Source organism: Ixodes scapularis, unplaced genomic scaffold (assembly GCF_016920785.2).
Source record: "Ixodes scapularis isolate PalLabHiFi unplaced genomic scaffold, ASM1692078v2 PGA_scaffold13__105_contigs__length_92229423, whole genome shotgun sequence".
NCBI lineage: Eukaryota > Metazoa > Arthropoda > Arachnida > Ixodida > Ixodidae > Ixodes > Ixodes scapularis.
The window spans coordinates 64725570-64751316 of NW_024609839.1; the positions used below are offsets into that span (position 1 = coordinate 64725570).

The following is a 25747-nucleotide window of genomic DNA, read 5'->3' on the forward strand; positions in this document are numbered from 1 at the left end:
AGGGAGGGGAAAGAGCGCGCAGCACAGCGCGCGCTCTTAGCCCGTGCCGTTCGGCAGCGTGGTGCAAGTGTAAGGGGGACGCTGCCACAGATGCCAGCAAAGAAGGAACAAACAAAAGGGCGAAGAATTTAGATCGTACAAACTAAACATAACAATAAGCTACAAAAATTGGCATCTGTTCTTACATGTTTATTGCTGTGAGCTCCAACGAGGTTTCGGACGCGGCGTCGCGCGCTTGGATGGCTGGGACTGGAGTTTGCATCCTTTGCGATCCTCATGAAACGCAACTCTGCATATGACGGTTTGATCGATAGATCGAAATACCACTGCAAACGTTTTGCTATCCTCCATTTTCACGGGCGTACCCTGCCATTTGTAGTGAATACATTAGAGATCAATGTGAAGGGCTCGGATCTTCGGGTAAACGTCAGAACGGCGTGCCAACTTTTCACTAGGAGACATAGCTTCTTCAGGGATTCTGAAGAAGCTAGGCCTCTTAGTGATACGTGGGCCCGCCGTTCTGTGGTTTACCAGAGGCTCCCCTTCATGATCTTCCTGCCGGCTTCTATCCCCTGGGTGTTTTATTATAGACCATTATCAAACAGGTTGTCTATTTCTAGAAGCTTCATCCCCCCAGGTTAGCTGTTTGTGAACGATGTAGTACCGCGCTGTGCGAAGGTAAATAATAAACAGGAACACAATACAAGAAGAGGATAAAAAATATATTGCGAGTCCTTTGTCCACATAAAATAGAGAAAACTTAACAAGAAAATTTGTTTGAATCTACCAAACGTGTCGGCATTAGTGCGGAACGATCAGTGTCCACCGCAATTGCCGTCCACGGCAATCACTTGCGCTAAACCTCGCTGCATAGATTCGTAGAGCGCAGCCACTTTCTGGAGATGTCCCCGGAGCGTTTCCCACTCTTGGCTGATCACTTTCCATAACGCGCCTGCCGTGTCGCTGCCAAGATTTTGCGGTGAAAGTCGTGTTTTCATAAGCCGCCATACATTTTTATGGGGTTCATATCTGCCCCGTTTATGGCCACTGCAGCTGACGTACGCCGCGAGTTTCCAGGAGTTCGTCCACCTTGCGCGCCGAGTGAATGGGGCTGCGGCCGTGCTGCAACGGGTACACTCCATCCGGAGCGTCCCGGAGGTAGGGCAGCAGAGTTTGTTCGATCATGTCGCAGTCGGCAGACGCGTTGAAGCACCATCGATCCGCACAAGGGGTCCAAGTTTATCTTTGCCGATGGTGCCCCAGACGGACACACGCACAGCGGCCACTGGACAGCACATTTTGTGTGTACTCCGGCAGGTCTCTCTACAAAAACATATTGCGAAAGGGACGTAAAAATGAAAGCCCCATACCTTGTGGAGAGTTAGGGTTTCTTATTGTCACGAAAAGTATGTTTATTTTTAATCGTAACGTTTCGCTTTTTATTGCGTAAAGATTTGAGTTCCAACTTTTATCATTTGCAATATTTTAAGGCGCAGCATATAAACCTGTTGAACTCGTGGAAAATTGGGGCCGTAACGCTAAAAGGTATCACAATAACTGTGTTGAATTTAGACTTGCATGATTGCACGCCGAGAGGATGAAGTTAGTTTGGGTAGCTCATAACGCATACGAACTACCCCTTTCAGAATTTTTTTCACTTAAAAGTGATTACTCATTCACACCTGCAATTAAAGGGCCGCCAAACACGCCGTTTCTGGTCCCTCCGGGTGCAGAACGGGGACTCATCCGTAAAGATGACTTGAGAAAAATCGTTCACAGTCCACTGTTCTAAGGCTTGGGCAAATTCAAGCCTTTGCCGACGCTGTCTATAGGTTAGATGCGGCTCTTGTGCCGCCACGCAATTGTGCAATCCCCCTTCCTTGAGACGACGCCGTTTCGTGTGGCAGGAAATAGTCAACTCCGGTTCATTCTGAAATTCTCGTGAGCTCAAGAAAGGGTCGGCCACTGCCGCGGCTACAATTAGCGGTTCTTCTTCTTCGTCGGTTTTTCTTGACTGGCCAGAATGATCGGCATCATAAATCTTGCTCTCTTCGTCCCAAACATCCTTAATAATGCGACTTACTGCTGTTTTGGATCGACCTGTACGGCGACAAATCTCACACTGCGAGTCCACTTATGTGCAGAGGCTAGCGATGGACCTTCAATCGCTCAGCAGAGCTCTAGGCGGCATTTTCGCAAAATGCGGAGCACTACCAAGATGAGTTGGTTAATATGCGCTTCGTTGCATATCACCGACCTATAGACAACCTGGGGTCATTGCTGTCGAACATCGGAAGGAGGGATGTATTCAATGCAAATGTTATAATACGCACCTGAAAAGCGTGGGTGGCAAGAAATCTAAAAAAAAAAAGAAATTGTCGCTCAGTCCACAGCTGAGCTTGACGCGAAATGTAACCTGACGGGTGACCCGCGCTAGGATAGGGAAGCGGAGAGGGGGAGGGGGAGGGGAGGGGGGGGGGGGGGGTTAGCCAGGCACTCCGCCACCCAGCGCGGCGGCTGAGGCATCTTGAAGCAGGCGCGAGGCACGACAGCCAGCGAAACTGCAGCTTGCGCCCCTGGAGCCGGTTCCGGTATCAGGAGTAAATCGGACAGAAACGAGCGAAAGAGATACAACTGCCAGCACGAAGGACGCGCATGCGCGAAACGCAGCTTTTTAATGCGGCGGCGCGCCGTCGGACGTCGCGGCGATGCATTTCGGCGCGCGCTACCGTGCCCCGCAAACTTTTGCTCCCGACTGTACCTTCCACGACATCATAAGTGCGTGTTCAAACATTCTTCACACGATTTCTTCCATGTCTAATACGAAGGCCATCTAGGAAAGCAAATATTTTAAGACAGGTGTGAAATACGTATTTATTGGATGCCAAAACTTTCAAATGAAGAAAAATGAAACCTACGTCGTGTAGAGCTTTTATTAGCCTGAAACAACCCGTACCTGCGCTTCACATAAATGATTGAATTACACTATTTATACCTGCTTTAACTAAGGGCCGGGTTTCGCCGGGACACTGCGAGAAATGACCATCGCGCACCTCTTCTCCTTCCCGTACCTCTCGTTGCTGCGTCACTGCGGTGACAAGTGGCTAAACATTGTCCCCCATCACTTATCGCCCCAATCAATACTCTCCTCTTCTTTAATCGCTTTGTCGCAATCGCTATTCCAGACAGTGTTTTTAACCTTTCCACAGGAACTCGAATACATCGTTTTACAGGTTTCTGACGGTTGTAAGGAAGAGTCGCTGACAAACATTTCGCAACCTGAAATAGAGGTGAGGGATACGTTATTCGCAACATATTGGACATAAACACCGATATCAGTCAAGCAAATGTATGTAGCTCTATACTCGATTTCACCTTAAAGCCACAGTCACATTTTTTGTGCACGACACAAAAGAGACGGTGTTCGCTGTAGACGTGGCGAGAGAATTACCAGCGTACACGCCTGACGCATGTTTGAAGCATGTGTGCGTTGTACATTCATGTGTGCTTCGAACACTCTTGCGGACAGTTTCTCTATTATGCATTTCACGGGGCCGTTACAACAAAGAAGCACGACTCAAACGTTAGGAAGTTTTAGGGAATCGTTTCTGCATATCCTATACTTTACGATGGGCCCTCCTGTGCCAACTGCGCATGCGCGAGTCTTCCGTGGTTGCGCATGCGCAGTTCGTACCGGAGGGCACATCGTACCATAGCGGATGTTCAAAAACGGTGTTTCGTTTTACGTTCTTTGGCGAAGGGCACACACAGACAACCTTTCGTGCCGGAGTCAGGCTGAAGACTGACGTCTCGTTTATTAAATATAAAACGAAATAAAAGAAAGGCGCCTCTGGTACGGGGCGCTTAGGTTACGCGCGAAGCGGACGAACGGATGTTTAGATCTCGGGATGCGCGCGAACGGTGGTTCTCGGTCGCTTTGGACTTGGGAGCTGGCGAGCGTCGGCGCGTCGGCGACTCCATAACAAAAGGTTCCCTAAAACCTCCTAGAGTCTGCAGACCGTCTTTTGAATGTTGTATTGGTAGTGTACCGCGGCTTAAGCGTTTTGAGCTTGTGAATTCTTTGTGCACATAATAGCTCTTCTTTTTTAAAAAAATAAAATATTGTCGTCACATGAGGAAAATAACGCTTTTTTGCGTTTAAAACGTGCTAATTTTGAACAAATAACTTATCCTAACTGCACGCGTATGTAGTGTAGTTCAACATTTGCGGAGGGAAATTAGCGGTACGCGAGGAGCCGAATTTTTTTTATGCGGTTCTTAAAGCAACTACGAATATTGATTTGGTGTTTCATTTGTATATTTATGTACTTATTATATTAATTTTAATGTTTTTATGATAAACATAAAGCTTATATTAGTTATTTTATACCCGCATCTGGCATAATGCTCACACATTGAAGATAAAATTTCAACAGAAGTCAACGCACTTATGGTGAATGTCGCGGTAAAACAGTCGGTTTATAAAACAATACCACTTGCGGCTTCATTCAAAGTCCAGTGATTCGTAGTGCTTTTTTACTTACCATTCGCACCTCGGGTGCGAGCACGACCACTTCGTGGCGCCCATCACGCAGCGCCCACAATTGTTGATGTCAAGTTAAGAATGCAGTATAATTACTGACAGAATAAGAAGGGGGGGGGGGGGGGGAGGTTTCAGTTGTCCCGCCTCCAGCGCGAGCTTCCTTCCTTCGATAACGCTCGGGCGTCTTGTGACTCTCGAGCATGTAGGCTCAGCCAAAGCACGGTGGAAGGCAACAAGCGCTTTCTGGAGGCCGGGAGTTTCAAAGAGAGTTCTTAACAGTAACTATAGAACCTTCGCCTCAACGACGCGCTAGTAGCGTTCTGCCTTGCTCTGGCTCCGCGAGTGAAGCATATACATGACGCAGTACACCGAAGAAGCAGTAGATGTTCGCAGTGTAGGCGGAACTTCTACAGCATTCTTCAGCTTTCAGCGACTACAGCTGCGTAATGATAATTAGGTGGCCGTCATCCCATTTGTGGGTTGCCGCCTGTTCATATGCATCGTTCCTCTGTACAGCCCGGCGAGCAGCATCACGGACTAGTACGTGCGTGTTCATTTCTTTGAAAGTTGGGCAAGGCACGTGCCATGCCCGCGAACTTTAAGTCTGGTATCAGCACCAGTCTACTGTAGATAACTGCAAGAATGGCGCACCGACTGGTGCCCTATGCGTGCAAACAAATACAGGTTGCGCGCGAACATATCTTCGACCAGCTTGTAATTGCTCGGGCTTTCACGCACGAGCAGAGACATTGCGGTGGCCAGTCGCCCCGCTTGCAATAGACCCCTTTCAAAAGTACGCGCCAACGCCTGTCCGCCATTGCTTGGTCACGTACTCCGAGCATGGATTGAACACGAGGTCTGCGTCATTGTTCGGCAAAAAATCGGACCCAATCACGCGCTTCGTGTCCAAGCTATGGCGACCGCCAATGTTGCTCGACGGACTTTTGAAAGGGTCTATAACCTATTAACTACGCTGACTAAAAGGGGTTCTTATGGTATCCCATGTGGTTTTATTGCGGCGATTGACTCCTGGTTAGCACATCTTTACCACGTGAGAGATGTTGAATAGTCACATAATCTAATTAAATGCAGAATAGAGCACGTTGACGCGGAAGACTGTGGCTTGTAAATTGACGTCACAACCTACGTAATGCAACAGGCGAATTCTCAGTATGCAAGAGGTGATGCGCCAACTCAAGTACCGCCGTTTTCTTCAGTAAATAGAGCAGTCAGAATATTTTATTGTAAGAAAATTCTGAGTTCGGTTAGTTGGTTCAAAGCGCTAAAAAACAAGGACAGTGTAAACAACGACCGCAATACAAGGCGCACTCGCAATAGAAATTTTATTTGAAACACATTGTCTTAAATATAACATTTTAGAAAACAAACATACTATTTCCAAGGTGCCCACACATGGTCTAAAAGTAAAAGTTCCTTGTCTATCAAGGCCAAAGAAAGTTCGCTTACACACTCATCAGAATCTCTTGTTTTGATTTGAATTACTATTGTCTGAAACTGCAAGATAACTTTTTGGTCCGTAACCTATAGGAAGCGATCGAATATTTAGATGAAGGGTGTAGAGAGAGGTCTGGGACGTCTTTTCGATTGGCGTTGAGGACGTCCTTCATACTGTCCGCAACCCAGCCTTTTCAGGCAGTAAGGAATTGTATTGAAAGTAACGGGAAATTGCCTTTCGGAGCCAGTGCGGGCTGAGTGTGGAGGTCTTTATCGAACTATTGCCATTTATCTTGAGTATATCTTTGGCTCCTTTTTTTGGTGATGTTTTTTTTGCAAAAACAACGCATCCGCTTTGATTCGCATATCGCCCCGTCCTGTGTGAACTTATCTTAGCTCATTGCGACAAAACCATCCTTGAGAAACTCGAGGGTGAAGACGTTTTTAAAATTTTCAGAGGTCGATAATTACCTAGTCATTGCCCGCCCACACAATAAGCTCGTGGATACGATGGTGGATGACTTGAAGGAGTTAACACACACCACAGCGCACTATAGCAAATAACACTCACACCTTACACACGAAAAATAAAGCAAAATTCAAACAAACCGCGCTGTTTGTTTGAATTTTGCTTTATTTTTCGTGTGTAAGGTGTGAGTGTTATTTGCTATAGTGCGCTGTGGTGTGTGTTATCATGTGCAACCAACTCGCCCAAGCTGCTACGTTGAAGGAGTTGTTCGCGTCCTGCCCTATTTGTTTGAGACGACCTCAGGGGCTGTTTACAGTACTTTGATTTAAATCTTGAATTCTTGGATGACCGCATCTGCTGGACCTCCGAAGTACCCTACTCTATGAAAGGGGTGCTTCATTTCAACTCGGCACACACGAAGTTAGTTAAAGGGCAACTCCGCTTCATTTTTGGTTTTGAAAAAAACAATACAGTCCTCTTCAGTATCGCCTAGGAGCACCACACGTCAAATATTACGACGCAGTTCTGTCTAAATGTTTTTTTGAACAGTCCGGCAAACTTTGCAACTCGCCAAGTTTCCGAAATCGGCTGACTCGAGCGGGCGAATGCAGGCACAACCAACAGCGCAGTCAAGGCTATGGCATGGGCGGAGCCAACATTGAGCTAAACGTCATCATCATGGCCCCTTTTGCTTGTTTTCACTTCTCCGGGCGAGCGTAGCGCATGACGTCAGCAACGTTTCCTCTCGGCGCTCAGCGGTGTCCACGTGATTGGCGTACGCGCCTGCGCAGCGCGCTTCTTGGGAGCAGACCAACTGCCCGCCGTGGTCCCGCCGTTACCGCCGTCTTCCGCGTCACAACCACCGTCGTCGTCTCACCGTTTGTGATTATTGCCTCTCGGAGTTTCGTCCACACTATGGACACCACGTGCGCAGAGTCGCAGACTTATGCCGCAGTTGTGCAGACGTCGTCGAATACCGTAGACACCAAAACGTGGCGAAGAGTGCGCTGCCGCACGCCCGCCCCCATCCCGCCCGTCGTTGGGCCGAGGATCACGTGACATCTCGTACCACGTGATGGCCATGTACTTGGCGGCCCGAGGCCAATGTTGCCGGACGAAGCCGAAGTTTCGGTTTCGATTTCTCCTCGTGTTTAAAATTAGATTTAAAAATATATATCCCATTTTTCGCGAAGCAAACGACGTAGTGTCTTTTACTAGTTCGAAATCACTCATTATCCCGAAATCTTCAGAATTGAGCGGAGTTGCCCTTTAAACGAGCTATTGCCTCATCGTGCTTATACTCGGTTCCCCCTTAAGCTGAGACTAAAAGCCCCGCATTCAGCGAGAGCTTTTTGCCCTTGCTAAAACAAGCGTGAACGCGCAGGCATGAGCAACCAAAGCGCAACAGAAGCCAGCAACCACGCGCTGAAGGCGCGTGGTCGCTGTCTCAGTCTCACCGCCGAAATCAGAAACCTCACTCAAACTGCACTCAAACTGAAGGGCCCCTCCACTTCCTCGAGGAAGGCGCGAGGGCCGGCGCTGGCCAATCGCGAGGACGGATCCGCTGTCGCGATTGGCCAGCGCCGGCCCCCGCGCCTTCCTCGGGGAAGTGAAGGGGTCCTTCAGTTTGAGTCTAGTTTGAGTGAGGTTTCTGAATTCGGCGGTCAGTCTAGTCTCAGTTAAGGGTAAACTGAGTGTAGGAGCTGCTTTGGAAAAAAGCTGTTCCGATGAAATGGGCAGGAGCTTTCACAGACAAGTTGATAGGCTCGTAAATTCTTGTTCACCGACGTTTTTTTTTTTTATCTATGAAAACACCATAATTGAAACCAAATGGGAGATCCCTTATAATAATAAGAGGTAGGCAACCCAGCGGAAACGAATAGAAACACACACAAATAAACGGGACGAATTCTAGAACATTTTAAGCCAAAACAAATGATTCCTACTCACCATAGCCTCCGTCCTGTTGGGGGTTCCTCATCACGGCACATTTATTAGTGTCAGCATATATTAGATAGTAATCATGCTGTGTGTCGTCTTGGAATTCGTCTTCTGTAAATATAGGAGCAGGTTAATTGCTGCATGTTTACTGTACAGTTAGATAGATATCTGTTCTTCTGAGACCTTTATGAATATCAGCCATCAACCAAAGTTGTAGGCGTCACAGAAAAAAAAAAAGTAACGAAATGGTTCAGTCCTTATTGCAAATAAAAGTGACGCAATACCAACCTACGTTAGATCAAAATAAAAGGAACGCTTTACAGTTACCGTTAAAAAGTAACGCACGTTACGTTTGCGTAACTTTTGTTTTAAAGTTATGAATTAAGACGTTTTATTCTTTTGAAGTTACAGGTATGAATCAGCGCCATATTTCAAGTAACATTATGTCCATCCAGAAATTGGACATAATTACCTTTTCTTTTTTCTTGTTCCACATAATTACTGACGAGAGAAAACGCACAAAAATGCAAAACCCTCATTAATTCATATAACTTGGCGCTTACAACATGACATAGATTTAAATGTAATTTTCAAAGACTTGAGAAGAATATATAACGAATAATGTAACTACGTTTCAAGTTACTCAAAAATAAATAACGTAAGTACGTTACCCATCACTGTTTTGAAAATGCATCGAGTGCGTTACACCCTTTTTGGTATAACGTACTTGATAAGTAAAGGTTCTTGACTTGGAACCCGTATTTGTTTAAAATAATGCTTATGAAATTTAATACCCACCGTTTACTTTTTCGTAGGATAAAGTGTTTGGAGCACTCCGTGGGGCGCTTCCGCCTCTCGACTTTGGATACTGCGTTGTCTTGACAGTTACTGTTACTTTTCTTGTCTCTCTGGAATGGGAAAGTAATGTGTGAAAGGAATAAAGAACACCCAACGCATTATACTCACGCATAATCTCTTGTTGGCACCTTGTACCCCAGAGTGGTTTCCGGATAGATCGATCCGCTTTTGTCGCCAAATTTGATGTACAGACATTCGTAATTGTAGCTCGTGGTGTACGTTCTATAACGCATATATAAGGTTGGTTGCTGCGCAATCATCTAAAAAAAGATATTGCAAAATGAGCATGTAGATATTTGACTCCTCATTTCAATTAACTATGTAAAGTTTCTAAAAATGTATTTGTAGAAGAAAGCTTTTTTTTTATGAAAGACTATATATTATATACAGTATACATGTTCAGGGGATTGTTTAATTTTAACATATAAATGAATCTGTATACTAGTATATATATATATATATATATATTTTTTTTTTTTTTTTGTTTAATAGGGGGTGAAAGTTTGGCGAATTCTGTCTTTACCGTGAATTTATCAGGCTCGGCGGACCTTAGACGAGGGGATATTCGTCACGATAAGTTGAATAAATATTTAAACTCTTAATTAACTTTTTAATTATTTGTTTCATAGGAGTCATGTTAGAATTGCAATATTCACGGTAATTCCCTTGAGAGGCTAGATGAACTGAGAAAAATTGCGAAAAGGTAATTAATTGTTTTCTACCCCGAAGGAAAAATCCATCAATGTAACGCTGTTTGGCAGTCAATGTTTTCTAGTGGACCGCTGACTGTGCCTGACTGTACGTCAAGCATGTCTGATTGGACAACAAGTTACTCTGACCGACAGTCAAACTCCAGTCAGACCCCGCTTGTCGGCTTTCTGATGGTTTCCTGGTGGCAGTCGGCCGCCGCGAAATGCCATCAGGATGTCCTGGTGGTGATTCTGACTGTACATCGATTGTCTCTGACTGTACGTCAGAAAGCTTTGACGTGCAGACACAAGTACGGTCAAAGGACGTAAAGTTCGTTCAGATACCACTATTTCGTCAAATCTATGAATACGAAAAGTAATCTATGCACGAGAAAACGATTTCGGGACGTGAGCCCATAAAACCGCTGACGTTAGAGATGTGACACGCAACCGACCGACAACCTTGACCAGAAGCCCGCCGAAGCCGCCGAAGCGTCGAACGCGACACTTCGCACTTCGCTTCGCCCATGGAGGAATCGCCGAGCTTTCATGAACGATCGCTCTCGACTCGTTTTGTTTGCCCGCTTGCTCCAACCTGTCGATCCTGCCCGGGCTCTACAATGTCTTATGTTTTAGTAGAATTTCTACTCGACAAGACCCAGCCTGTTGTGAGTTCCGGCGATGTAAGGGACTTTAGCGGCGTAGTTAAAGACGACAAGGTGTACCAGGTCTACTGGGCCGATGACGCGCGAACGAAAGGATCATTCTACGACGCGAAAGTACTCTACATGGCAGGTGAGTAGAACTGAAGTACGGCGAGTGGTGTACGAGTGCTTTCATAACATGCTGACGGCTTAACTGCATTTGCAGCCGAACCATCTCGTATAAAACAAATAGTCAAATCGAGTTTCTGTAGCGGTGGTGTAGCATAGCGGTTGAGGATTCCACTTCCGGCCGCCGAAGCGTACGGATGTGCGATGTCTAGCTCCGAAGGAGCGGTGTCAGCGGCCCACGCCGGCCGCGGTATCAGGGCTAACGATAACGGAGATTATCAAGTCATTCTGCCTGCTCTGCCTACAGGACCCGTTGTTTTAAACACCGTTTTTTTCCACGCTGACATGAAGGGGCGGCCGTACCGCGTCGACGACTTCCGCGACGCGTTGGCTCCCCTCGGTTTGCTCCCCGAGGTCGCCGCCCTCGGGGCTTACCGCATGAACCATGTGTGGGCGGCGACGTTCAAGACCACCGAGGGCAAAACGAAGATGCTCGCCACGCCGGAGCTGACCGTCAAGGGCCGCCGATGCCTCGTCGTCGACCCGTGCCACCAGGACGTTCGAGTGAAGCTCCATTGGCTCCTTTTCAACGTCACCGACGACGACGTGAGAGCGGCCCTGGCGCCGTACGGTAAGGTCCTCGAGGTGGCCAGGGAAAAGTGGCGTGTCGACGGCTGCCAGACCGTGGGCACCATGACACGCACGGCGGTGCTCAGGCTCAAGGCGGGCGTCACGCTCGACGACATCCCGCACCAGCTGCTGGTGAGCGGTGAGTTGGCCCTCATCGTCGTGCCTGGCAGGGCCCCGCTCTGCCTCCGTTGCCAGCGGACGGGGCACATCCGCAAGGAGTGCCGCGTCCCGAGGTGTAACGTCTGTCGTCGCTTCGGCCACGAGGGCTCCCAGTGCGTCCGGTCTTACGCGGCGGTTGCTGCGCCTGAGGGTGGCTTGGAGAAATCTGAGCTCCTAATGGACGAGGCCGAAGCCGAGGAGACCAGTGCGGGTTCAACTGGCAAGGAGAGTCCTGTGGCGGGCGGGCCCCCTGAACCTGCAGGCGGTGCGGCCCCGAACACCAGCGGCACAACACCATTTGCGGTCGAGGCAGGGCAGGCGGGGCAGCGGGATAGACCTGCGGTGGAGACGTCTGCACCGCACAATGAGGCAGAAGTCGCCCCCAACGTCGCCAACGAGGATCCAGCTGCCGATGTCACCATGGCCGACCCGGATGCCTCTGCGGGCGGTGCGGCCGCGAAAAGGACACGGGAGGATGACGCCTCGGACCCTACGGCAGTGAAGCAAGAGGAGCCGCCCCCTAAAGCGACACCCATGTGGAGGCGTCGCGCAGTCAAGCCCAACATCCCTGCGGATGGCACAAGGGGGGCTAAGCCTCCCCCGTAAGCGTGTGCACCGGAGGTCGAACGGGGCGTCGGAGTCTGCGACAGACTATCGTAGAGACGTGTCAGACAGCCTTTTCCAGCCGAGGTAAGCTCCGTGCGGTCCGTGGCTCCTCCTCCTGAATGGCGGTGATATTAGAGGCACCTCTAAGAGCGGCAACGATTAATGTCCGCGGGCTTGCAGCCCGGCGCCGGCAATACCAGCTGAGCCGACTGTTTTCTGAGAACGAGCTTGATATCATCGCTGTTCAGGAGTCAAAGGTCGAGAGCCAAGAGCGGACGGACCGCATGGTGCAACCTTTTCGAACTCTTTTTAACGTTTGTGTGGCACACGCCGATGGAACTTCGGGCGGCTGTTGTTTGTTTATTCGCCGGTCACTAGGTGTGATTGAGACGGCTATGTTTGCGTGTGCTTTCGGCCGCTTTGTTATCTGCGATTTTTCATTTTCTAACGTCGAATGGCGTGTCATTTGTGTTTACGCACCGACTCGCGAGCGCGAGCGCAAAGTTTTTTTCGAAACTATTAACGAGTATATTAACTGTGCGAGGTATGTTATTTTGCTTGGCGATTTTAATTGTGTGTGCGCGCCTGAGGATCGCTCGAATCAGGCCCGCGTCCGCGACCACAGCGCTATTTTATTAAACGATATTGTCGCGGAAAATTTATTAGAGGACGTAGCATCTGTTTCCTCCAAACGCAGCGTACCTTTCACCCATTTTCAAGGCCAAAGCCACGCCCGGCTCGACAGAGCATACATATCCCTGGATTTAGTTCCTTTGTGCTCCGATTACCTGGTTCAGCCTGTGTCCTTCAGTGATCACGCTCTAGTTATGTTTACTCTTGGGAGAAAAGTCAAAGTGCCTCAGTGGAACTGGTCATTATGGAAGTTGAACAGTTGCCTCCTAAAGGATGAAGTTTTTAAATCAAAGGTAGATGCTCTATTCAAGGAACTGTACGAGGATAAACAAACAGTATGGGGGGTGAGGTGGGAATTTTTTAAAGAGGGAGTTAAAATGGCTGCTATTGAGAGGAGTACTATTCTCAGTAAACAGAGGAAGCAGAAGGAGAAGGAGCTGCGGCGCCAGCTGAACATCCTCCTGATCGAAGAAAGCGCGAAGCCAGGCGAGTTTGTTGATGAAATAAGAAGTATCAAAAATCAACTGGAGGTCATTGACTGCGAAACGTACCGTGGGGCTGTTGTGCGGGCGCGATCTGAAAGGTTGTGGTTAAGTGAAAAGCCGACGAAGCGGGCGCTCAGTGATGAAAAACGGCAGGCGCAGCGAAACGAGATTAAAGAAATACGATATAATAACACGATAACTCGCGATAAAGATATAATCGAGAAAGCATTTGTTGAGCATTTCCGGGGTCTCTTTGCGTGTAGTGCTATTGCTGACGACAGCTTTAATGATAAATTTTTGCCCTTAATGCCGAAATTACAAGATGACGTTCGCGAAAAATTAGAAGCGCCGATTACAGTTTGTGAGATTGAGACGGCCATTGATGAACTATCTTCTGGCAAAACGCCCGGCCCGGACGGCCTCGGTGCGGAATTTTATAAATTGTTTAAAAGGGAGGCAGCCGACGCCTTGTATCAGGTGATAACGGAGGCGTATTGTGAGCGTGTTTTGCCGCCCTCCTTTTTGAGGACACACACTGTTCTCATCCCAAAGGTCGACGACCCCGTAAGGCTTTTGTCAGTCGACTCCTACAGGCCAATAAGTCTAACAAATGTTGACTATAAAATTTTTATGAAAGTCCTCGCCAGGCGTTTACAGAATGTCATAACTAGTCTTGTGGGACCGCATCAGACATGCGGTATTAAAGGGCGCACAATTTTTACGAATATTCATGTAGCAAAAAGTATTCTGGAATGTTGCGATGATCTCGGTTGCCGTGTGGCCATGTTGCAGTTAGACCTGGAGAAGGCGTTCGACTGGGTGTCGCACAAGATTCTTTTTCGTATTTTGGAATACGCGAACGTCGGGTCCTCAATATTAGACGGTTTAAAAATGGCGTACGCGAATTGAACAACGTCTATTATTGTAAATAAGAAAGCTAGTGAAAGTGTACCTGTCCTTTCGTCTGTAAGACAAGGCTGTCCACTGTCCCCCTTGCTATTTGCAATATACTTAGAACCTTTTTGTTTAAAACTGATTCACAATGTAAACATACGTGGCTTCAGGCTGGAGTCTTGCGAGGTAAAAGTTCTGTCCTACGCGGACGACGTTGCGGTCTTCTGCGTCGATCAGGACAGCGTGCGTGAGGCGGTCCGTGTTGCTTCTTCGTTTTGCAAGAATACGGGGAGTGTTATTAACTGGGGGAAATGCGCCGGTTTCTGGCACGGAAACTGGGACTCCAAGCCGGAGGTTTTTTTAAACGTTCAGTGGGTAGCCATGCCCGCAAAGTATCTTGGTGTGCCGCTCGAGCACTACCGGGACTGCACGCTACTGTGGAGTGAAGAAACGGAAAGAGTGAAGGCCAAAGTGGAGGGTTGGAAGGGTAGAGACTTGTCTATGTTTGCGCGCGCTACAGTTTGTAATTTATTTTTGATCGCTAAAATTTGGTATATGTTGCAAGTGCTGTCAATGTCGCGCCTTAACGTGCAGAGGCTGCACAGAGTATTCGCCGTTTTTATTTGGAGTTCGTGCTGGGAGCGTTCGGCTCGCACGAATTTGTTCCGGTCTGTTCGCAATGGAGGTCTGGGATTGTCGCACCTGTTTATGCGGCAAATAGTGTCTCGTTTTGTGTTTTTCCGTGACCAGCAAGACTCCTTTTTGCGTGCAGTCATGCAGGTGCGACTGCGAAATGCACTACCTGAGTACGTAGTGTCAACCAGTGACGGTTACTGCGCTAGTATTCAAGGTTTTCTCCGTGAAGTGGTACTTTCTGTTCGTTTTCTAGCGGTACGCTTTTCTATGGAGTATCTGAGTTCCGTGCCTCGAAAACGACTCTACAAAGATCTAGCAGACGTTTTGCTGCCCATCCCTCTCTACAGGTCATTGTACGGGTGGGGCCCATGGCAGGATGTGCTTAAAAGGGTAAAGAGTATGCCGGTCAAACCATCGACGAAAACTTTTTTCTTTAAACTACACTGTGGCACGCTCCCAGTCAAACCGTGGCTCAAAGCGAAAGGTATTTTTGTGCCGTGGTCTGTAAATTGTTTTCTTTGTAAGGTTCCCGAGTCTATAGAGCATGTGTTCATCGACTGCTGGGACGCTGTGTTCCTGTGGGATGTTCTTCAGCGCACGTTGAAGAAAGACATGCCTCTAACTGCGTATGGGATTCGTTTCTTGCCGCTAGAGAACGAAGGTGGCATCCCGTACGACATGTTTATGCTCCTCGGCCTCCACAGCCTGTGGAGGACTAGGACGGGTGTGCATAACGCTGATGTAAATGTGCGCCCTGCGAGAGATTATTTCATTGAAAACGTTTCCTATATTCGCGAGGTATTCCGCGCGCTGCCTGAACCGCCTGAATGGTCGCGAATACTTGATGATTTGGTCTCGTTGAAGCGCTTTTAAATGTACTCGCGGCAGCTGTGCTTGGCTGGTGCGTTTTAACTTTGTGTGCATATGTATGTGGTTGCGTCCCTTGTGTTGGCTTATGTCAAAGCAGGCAATAAAGAAAAAAAAAAAAAAAGTGGTGTAGCATAGCGGTTAGTGTTTCCGATTTGTACGCAAGCGGTCGCCGGTTCGATCCGCGGTGGTTCTGCTTTTTTTTTTTTTTCTCGAACATTTTGTTTTATCGAGGCATTTGGCGATATTTATGAGTGCGTATAGCTTTACTCTTATATAAATGCTGCCCCTGATGATGAAATTCCCTTGGCAGTGGCAGTCAGACGTCATCTGATGGACCATCAGATGACGTCTGATGGTCCACCACGTTCCACCAAGGCTGCTGACTGGCAGTCAGTGTCCCAAATTACGTAGCTTGATGGAATTTTCAATAGGGACATATTAAAGAAACCATTTCGGTGTTGTTTTTTGTTTGTTTCATTTTGCCTGATTAAAAATTGGAATGAAAAAGGGCGTGGTATGCCCTGCCCACAAAGACGCTTGGAAGGGCTAGGTCGCCATTTCAGTCATGCCGTCATCATCTTAGCAGCGTGTTCTTGGTGGGTGCCTCAAAGACGCAAATGACGACATGACATAAACGACTACGCAGTATTGTATGCGTTACTGAAAAAAAGTAACTAAATACGTTACTCGTTACTTGCAAATAAAAGTAACGCGTTACCGACCTACGTTACCTCGAAATAAAAGGAACGCGTTACCGTTACCGTTACTGATAAAAAGTAACGCACGTTACAGTTGCGTTACTTTTTATTCACGAACTAAAACATTTGCTGTTTCGACGTTTGATATGTGCGTAAGCGCCATAGCTAAAATATGTCCATGCGGAAACTTTATTACCCTCTCTTTTTTAGGGTTTCACCCGAATAGTTAAAAGAAAAAACGCGGAAATATATATGAAGCTGATTTATAACATGAAAAACGGGAAAGGGAAGGACACGAAGGTGTCATTCTCTTTCCCAGCGGGAAGCGAAACGCAGGCTTCGACGCAGGAATCTCCCAAATCTACCAGAAGCCGGACCTCTTTGGCTTTCCAGCCGAGGCGACGGCGGTAGCGAGGTCAACGAGCCGCGGGAGAAAACCAGTGGCAGGTGGCGTGTGACGTCAAATCTGACGAGCACCGACGTCAAAGAAAAGTGGAGGACAGCAGCATTTTTTGACTAAGGAATTTATGACTGGGCACTTAAAAACATAAAAAAAATTTTAATTTAATTTTTAAAGTATTAGGAAGTAAAGTAACGTAACTTAATTTCGTTACACGTTACTCAAAATAAGTAACGTAAGTGCGTTACCCGTTACTTCTTTGGAAAAGTAACGAGTACGTTACTACGTTACCAAAAAAAGTAACGCGGTACCGGTAACGCCGTCACTTGTAACGCGTTACCGCCAACACTGCGACTACGTCACTCTTCCAAGCATCACTGAGAGAAGGGCTTGATGTGCTCTTTTTGCGCTCAATTATTCAGTCGGGCAAAAAAACGCAAAAAAATGGTTCGTTTAATATTTCAGAAACCAATTTTTAATGCGAAAACATTAACTGTCTCATGAAGCGAAGCCGGCGTTGTCTGAAGCAGCGAAAAACGGCACCTTAATTCCGTCTATTGGCGGCTCCGCCGAAATCGACGCCGCGTAACGGCAACGCCGAGAAGTTCAAGAGAGGAGGCAGCTTCCACTCTGTCGTCTGCTATCGCTGTTTGGTTCTCGTAGGCAGCATAAAAACAAAGATCGTTTCCAGTAATTATTTTTACGATTCCGCTGTTTCGTTTCTATGCACTCACTAGAAGATTTTTACCGTTGAAAAGTTCTTTGCTTTCATTTGTAACACCGATCTTGCGCTGTAGTGCAAGACGTTTATGGTGGTCCGCGTGCTGAACGACGAAAGCGACCTCCATTCGTCCGCCATTTTGCCTGATCAGTGCTCCCCCTATAGTTCGCTGGAGTCGCGAATAGCAGCGAGAAACGGCACCTAAATTCCGGCTGAGCGAAACGACAGCTAAATTCCCATTGGCTGCGATGGGTCATGTGGCTCGATAACAACGCCGTCATCGTTGCTAAGGGGCCAGCCGAACGAGAGGTCCTCGAAATTTTTTTTCAGACTGTTAAAAGGTCTTCGACTAAGTAGCACATAATACGCTGATGCGTACAGCTCACTCAATTGGACTAAATAGTAATCTTGTTGAACTTATTAAAGTTCATCTTACAAATAGCTCTCCATTCGTAGAAATTAACTGTCATCACTCAGGTTACTGGGCTATTCGCTGATGGTTCTGTTGTTTGTGAACAAATGTACTCTTGTGATCATCAAATGGAACTAAATAGTACTCTTCACAACGTACTTATATTGTGCGAGGAATGGAATATGCCCTTAAACCTAAACAAATGCGCACTACTCCGGATGACAAATACAATAAAAATGAGTAAAAACGTGTCCTTCCTTCACAGGTAGTACCAAAGTTGGGAGTCAACACAAGTAAAATATCTCGGTTTAACAATTACTAAAAACCTGAGACAATGCTAATATGTGCTCCACAGGATCAAGGACTTTGGGGTCTTTAAGGCAAAAGCTGCCTTCAGCACCACTAAACGTTAAGCTTAGTGCCTATAAAACACTGGCAAGGTCTCAGGTGGATTACTGGTGTGTTCTTTCGGATCCGCACACCCTTCATGAGAACATTGAATAAATAGAAAAAAAGTACAAAGTATAGCAGCAAGATTCATTGGTAACAGATACCGCCGATAAGACGCCCGTAGTATATGCTATAATTACTTAAATTGGGACCATCCCTGTTAAGAATAGCCAACTGAAAGAGACCGGTGACAGCGCCCTTCGACAGAGAACATTTTCTCCCAGCTTAATGGATCTAAAATTGCTGATTTAAAATGTTATTTTATTTGTTACTGCTGACGTTTTGTGTTGAGGTGCCGATTTTTATTCAATTGTGTTCTTTAATATGTTCTGCTCACATTTGTCTGGGCCCTAACGGGGCCTGCGGTATTGCGAAATAAATAAACAGAAATTAATATCTAAAAATTCATTGTCTTTTCGTAACTTTAAATTGTTCTGGCCTCTACAAGTAACTGCCATCAATACGGCAAGTGTAACATTCCCAATAGTACCAATATCTAAAACGTTTATTAAAAAAAATTTAGTTGATCAGTCAAATTAGCAACCATTATTTTGTCATCTATAACTTTTTCAGTATTGAAGGAAAGTCATCTGAACTACTATAGTGGTGGACAGTGCTCAGTTAGGGTATTTAACACAGCGGTATATTGTTTGGCTCACCAGCATCCTTTCGAAGTACAAATGTGAAAAAGTGCCGAAGTCACGTTTGTGCCGATAGTGTTGCGCAGTGACCAGGTTTGTGCAAGGATACAAAGTCCTAAACAGTCCGGCGAAATGGCAATGCTTGTCAATGCATACTGAAGAATATTTATTCATAGTTGTAGAAATTCCAGCGACCGTAATTACGGGCGAAGACTATTCATAACAATCCTCTTTGAACATGTCCTCAATTATGAGACAATTATCCCCGAGAGCGAACAAGCGTCACTGCGGTAGCCGCGCCCTGATTGGGTGAGGTGCACCGTGGCGTCAGGGGGAGGACTCCGCTTCGCGATCTCGCATCCGGCTGGCTTTCTTGCACCGGTTTCCTGGTTTGGCTGTTGTGTGCCGCAAGCACTTCGAGGAGCGGGACCTCGTTTATCCGGTGTGCAAGACGCTGGGTTAGGCCAATACCAACGTGCTTACGTACTTTTATAAGCTTGCTTGTAACTTTTACCTTTATAACTGTCGGTCCACACGGCACAAGGCAATCATTCGAGGGGTCGGTGAAGCGGCGGCGTAAGTGTTTCAGACGCTGGAATTCTGTTCCTTGCATGTTCATGATTTATAAGAATATTATGTCCCACTTTGCAGGCATTTCAAATGGCATTTATATCAAAGGCCTTTGGGCGGTCGGCAAACTAACTCGCGACCCGAACTGTGCACGTGCTATACTCTGTATGCGCTGGTTTGCAGATGGTTTAAAGGCCCTGTGTCTGAAAGCCTTTGAAATGCTCGTGGAAAAGGGTTGTTTTACATAAATGCAGATTCTTCGTGAATTACCGATATAGTTCGATCACGCGTATGTAGGCATTTTTTATTTTATTAGAACACCCACAATTAGTGAAAATTAGTTTGTATGATAGCAGGAAAAACGGCCGAATTGACCGCAGTTGCCGTACGAGATGTATTGAACTGCCCAAAAATATGCACAACAATAGTACCGTACTTTGGAATGTTTTTTTTTTTTTTGCTGACATTATTCCTTTATCCCAGCCTTGTGTATTCGGAAATTACACCGTTTAGTGTGAATTGTCATTTCCAATTAAAAGAGACACTGCTGCAGGTCCCCAAAAGCTTCCTCAGCCTCCAAACTCCGTACAGCTGAACTCTTTGACAAAAGAGGAAAACAGCTGGATCTACGAGCATTCGAACGGCTGTCCAGTGGTAGATTCTGCACTAAGAGCAGAAAATGTGGAACCTGTGAAGGGTGACGGTTTGCGTGATAGCTTCTGGTATTTTAGCTTCATGACAATTCGATTTAGCAAAAATCTAAATTTTAGAGCCTAAGGGACTAATAACGGGCTAGACACCTTCAGTTACATTTGTTGTACATTGCTTGGGTGATATTACAAACAAGTGCACAGACACCATCAATGGAGTTTATTAAAATACTATTTGAATCCAGCAAAGGTCAAATGTGAGCAGTATAAACAGATATAAACAAATAACTGGTATATGCCTGTGCTCCTTCTTTCTTTACTTTATCGCTGTACTTGGGCTGTCTCACTTGTGATTCTCTCTCGATGTGTTTTTTGTTTAAAAACAGAGATACAAACAAAAAAATAAAAAAAACATAAAAATAATATACAAAACCTGCCAATTCGTTTAAACCATATCAGTAACATTGATTATGTAAGATGTAAATCTATAGTGATGCTCCTACAATTGTGGCCATGTTCATTTTTATATACCAGCTGCGATTCATGCGTTGCCTGCCTTGTCAACCATGCCAGGAAGTTTCGCCTGCAGCTACAGGCCATACCTAAATAAAGCCACATATGAAAATTTACACTTCCTACGAAAGGCGCTCACAAAAAATGGTTAAATAGGAACGAGCGCGCCGAAAGCTAACGTCGTCACAGCCTCCACAGGGCAAGCGGAGCGAGTCAGGCAAAAATTCAGTCCTCGCCGTGACGTCACCCCGGTTCGCCGTAAGGGGGCGCCACGCGAACTTCTCGGGGCTAATATGGTTACCGGCAGCTTAAGAAAGGCAAAGCGTGGCTTATTATGCTCACGATATTGGCTTTGTGATCTGTTCTTTTACTTCGGCTTTTCTATCGGCTAATGCCACAATCTTACTGCCTGCAGATCAAAAATTGATTGCTGGAGACTCGCCACGTCCTACGTTTCTAAATCTGTCAGTGACTACAGCCACTACGAGACAGTTGCATACTACAGAGCAAAACCCGTGTCCTGAACACAAGATAGAAGGAGAGCCTAAGGAGACATGGCGGCTTTTTCAAGCCACGAGTTGCACGGTACAAAGAAATTAAAGCGCAAACCGAAGCAAACCAAATGGGACACATGTTCATTGAACTTCCGTTTTATTATTTTTTTAACTGTCTGCCGTTTTTCTTGAACATCTATACTTCTGTTCAAAAGAAATCCTTTGGTTTTGCTAGATTTCACATACCACGTTAACATCCTGAAATCTGGATAAATATGGGTCGTTCTCTTGATGTTGCAGATGACTCTCGTCAGCCATGACCCGCAAAAGTACACCAGATACAATTAGGAAGCCCACCGCCATTCCGGTTTGAATCAAGATGTGTATTGTTTATCCTGAAGCAATAAAAAATACGGGTTTGTGCATAGTACACAGTGAACAAGAGTCAATATGAATTTTAAAAGAAATACTGGCCTTGTTTTGTCAACCTTGGGTGAAATCTCCTCAGGTAGGGTTTGACTCAGGGATGGGCGGTATTTCAAATACAAGTATTTCAAATACTATTTCAAATACTTTGTGTATTTTGCATTTGTATTTACTTACAAATTGGGTTATGTATTTGACGTGTGTATTTAGATACTAAAACGTGGGTATTTCAAATACAATTGTAATTAAATACAATTTTGTGGGCGAAAATACATCCCTCAAATTAATTGTCACGATAATTTTTGTTTTTATGATACGGTTGTAAGATATAGTCTCCATCCTTTATTCGGCCATGGGGCTTTTTCATTTTTCTCCTCCGGCTTTATTTTAAAGGCACTGTCCAGAGCAGGAAGAAAACTACGTTCTGCACCGAATGCAGTGTCTCTCAATCAAGCACAAGCGTTTAGTGACTTTGTGATTACGGTGCTAGTCCAGGGCAAGAATAGTGACGAAATCGACGTTCACAGGCAGACTGGCTAAATAAGTGAATGTGACAACTTGTGACGCTTTCGAGCCTGATTTCTATCCATATGTTTGCCTGGACATTCTAAATGCCCGGGTCGTCCAGATATTCGTAACTGGTGCGAGTTGCAACAATAAAAAAATTCTTTAGCAAGTGCGGCACGTCTTGGTCGTCTCGGTTCTTTGTTGGTCTATACCAAAATGTAATCGACTAAAAAAGCTGCTTGAAGCTCTACTTTTTTCATCTATTACGTCCAAGCTGATTACATTTTTTTTTTGTGATTATATTTCTGTTACGTTACTAGAGCCTCGCACACTAACTCCCGAGTGTGCGATGCAAAATTAAAATGAAATACCCAGAAACCCGTTGCAGGTGCCCTGAAGTCGCTGACGCAAATTTTGAGGAATGTATTTGGAAAAGTATTTGGAGGGAGACCAAATACATTTGGTTGTATTTGTATCTTGTAATTAAATGCTTTTTGGAAATGTAGTTAGATTTGTAATTAAATACATTTTTGACCAAGTATTTTGTATTTGTATTTCGATACATATTTGCATGTATTTTGCCAATCCCTGGTTTGACGGTAATGAGCGAGAGGGCCCGCAACTATTCTGTGAGAACGCTCGCACCTCTAATTTTGTTGCTCCTTGAATATAAATCGAATATAAAGAGTGTGTCCTTGAACGCTCGTGGAAAGAATAGCTCATAGATACAACATAGGCCTACCTCAAGTATTAATCTAAATAAGGCTAAAGCTACTGCTTCTAGGTTCGCTTTCGGCTTATAATTTACTGCAAGAATTGGTTCAACGCAGGTTAACGTTCCCTAAACCAATAGAAGACGAAGAGAGCTATATTAGTTTCAGTATGAGTAAGGATCGAATACCAGCCAATGCACCTTCCGTTTCCGACGACTTTGGATAAAAAAATCAATTACGGCGCAAAAAAAAAAAAGTGCGGTTTATAAGACTTTGTTTCCAAGCAAGAAATTTTGAACCGAAAGCAGTTTTGCATCATGGTCTTGTACGTTTTCACGTGACGTAATTGCAACACAAAATCTCGCCAGACGCCACGTTAATAAACTTTTGTCATGTGCCTATCTGTGCACTAAGTGGTTTTTTTTCCAACACGCTCGAGTACATTAATGTCGTGATCGATTGTATCTCCTGGAGTGGTCCGTACGGGTCATTATTTGGAGGGCAGACGGGCCACCGCTCGAAAGGTTAATCCGTCGGCGGTCAAAATGCCCCCAAAAGATTTCTCCGGAATGACTCCAAAAAAAAAAAAAAAGAAAAAAAAAAGAAAACATAGTAAACATAGTTTGTCAAGAACAACGCCAATAACTAATCGTTTGCGAACAGTCAAAATAATTGAGACATGGGGGACCGCACTGCGTTTGCGCTGCGATCCCCCATGTTGTTCTGTGCGTGATTGGTTCAGCCGGTGATAGCTAACGGACAAAGGCAACGATCATGCGCCGTGTCGATGCACTTTTCGGTGGCGCTTGATTGGCTCCGTGGGAACGCGCGGGCAATGAAATTCGGTTTGATAAGTGGCGCCGTCTTATGGGGAATTTTCGAATATGTGAAACGGACAGCGGCCGCGATCACTGGAACCGATCTCTCGAGCTTTTTAATCTCCAAGCGCCGTTTTTAACTATGATGCGGCGCTCGTTTTCAATCGCTTGGGGCCTGGGCCTTCCCAAAGTTGCCCCTTTTTGAAAACGAGACGCGCTGACCACCAACCGACCGAGGCTCCTCCTTTTCACTGCCTTGGGGCTATTTTATAGATCGTTCCGCCGACTCCGAAAACGATACACGATACTCCGCCGGCGTCTTTTCGCATGCTTGCTATTGTTATCGGGTATTGTTTTCCGATTTATCAAAACGATTTACTAAATTTTTTTTATTCGCGAGACCCCTTATCCTACCTCTTCGACGTGTTGGTATCTTTCGTACGTCGGATCGTCCTCCTGTTTCGCCAGTCTCCATTCATCGGAAATGATGCAAGTAAACCAACACCACAGAATTATCAAGGAACTTCTTTCCATCGCGACGTGGCCTGTCACCAGCTTGAGGCCTCTGCAATAATAAAATAAATGTATTAGACGAAATTCGGCACAAAAAAAAAGAAGCCTTTTTTTTTTTTGCCGAATTTTGCATCAATTCTGTATTGCAATGAACTATGCTAGGATTACACTAATCTGTTGCATTCTCTATGACAATTTTCTTTAACTTATATAACTTCAGTACAAATGACGCAAGGTCTATCAAATTTAATTTAATTGAAAGAGAAGAAAATTAAATATTTACCAATCAAGTTCTTTAACTTTATTAATTTTGATGGACTTTTTGAAGGAGGTACTTTACGGAATGATGTACAAGTTGCCAAATACACACACAGTTATGAGTCTATGCAAAATAACTCGCATAGTATTGAATTGCTGTTCGTAGAATGTCTATATTCCGTGCTAAGAAAAATAAAACACAAGTAGAGTGAATTGGTCTACGAATCTAAAATCTCTGCTATTTAGAAATATGTAGAAAAACACTATAGGTCCTCGTTGCAAGAACCGTTTCGGAACAAGAATTAAAATTTATATAACCGTATCTTCCAGGCTGTAGTCTACAGGTTATACCTGATTAACAGTTGATATATTTTACCACGAGTGTGTAGATTAGTCATTTACTTAAATTTCGTCGTCAACTGACGTGCCCGGTGTGACTGTCGCAAAATCCTGTGTCGTCTGTTTGTCTTCTCTGTTCCTCTTTCATTATTGTAATGTACACAACAACAGGCTCAAGCATCCACCTGTTGTTTACCGCTGGGCACGAGTCAACAAAAAAAAAAATAACAACAACTCAGAGTGTCACTTTCGCCTTCGATGTCCCCGCAGGTTGACGTGAATGATATATAGATCTTAATGTAAGTCGTTACCACATATAAATACATGGATATGTGAACTTTCAGAAACCAGGATTTCGACAGCTCCGAAAGATTGGAGGGCGTTAACGATAATTTTCGTTTGAATTAAAATAAATCGAACTATAAAGACGTTTGTGTCTACAGAAGAGATAGGAATTTATATTTGTATTTTTTCATAAGTTACGATGAAATGTAATTTGTCGGAAATTAGGACACGAACATATAAGAGGATTGGCCAACTCAACAACATAGTGCGAGCAATCTAAAATAATTACGTTCTTTCAGTTTTGTTTCTTTCCCTTGGGCTCTAGGCCGGGTGAAACATATAGCTAAAAAAGACAGTACTTATGAATGTTTCTACAAAAACATCAATTAAACCTACGCGAAATATCGTGGCAAAAAGTATATATTCGTGGATAACAGCCTTTTGCATCACTTCAAGTTACGCAAGCGTCGAAAGAAATCGAACAAAAGAAACAACAATCGTTTACGAAAAATTCCACCCCGGAGCTCAAGTTGCCGAGTTAAAGAATCGTTGCGAAATGCAGAAAGCTTCCCGACATGCTCAGAGTAGTGATATCTTCAAGCGCAAACATTTCAGTGGTGACTTTCATTGAATGCAGAAAGAAACTTGTATCCCCAATGCCACTTCCTTTGGTGCTTTTATTGCGTGCGATCAGTAAA

General features: G+C 45.4%; 1 protein-coding gene across 1 annotated transcript; it reads right to left on the minus strand.

The window, feature by feature from the left end:
- Positions 1–3059: 3059 nt before the first annotated feature.
- On the minus strand, positions 3060–24188 carry LOC115321985. The gene is made up of 5 exons (XM_040206240.1): positions 24069–24188; positions 9375–9526; positions 9207–9316; positions 8418–8519; positions 3060–3279 (listed from the first exon to the last, which is right to left on the minus strand). Exons 1-5 carry the CDS (start codon positions 24186–24188, stop codon positions 3122–3124), a joined length of 642 nt encoding a protein of 213 aa, XP_040062174.1. The 3' UTR covers positions 3060–3121.
- Between the last annotated feature and the right edge of the window lie 1559 nt (positions 24189–25747).

Excerpts from the sequence above, each read along its gene's own strand:
- LOC115321985 (XM_040206240.1), bottom strand. The coding sequence starts at position 24,188 with ATGGAAAGAAGTTCCTTGATAATTCTGTGGTGTTGGTTTACTTGCATC. Across the intron at positions 9,317-9,374 it reads GTGCCAACAAGAGATTATGC|AGAGACAAGAAAAGTAACAG; the intron begins GTGAGTATAATG and ends TTCCCATTCCAG. Across the intron at positions 8,520-9,206 it reads ATCCTACGAAAAAGTAAACG|AAGACGAATTCCAAGACGAC; the intron begins GTGGGTATTAAA and ends CTATATTTACAG.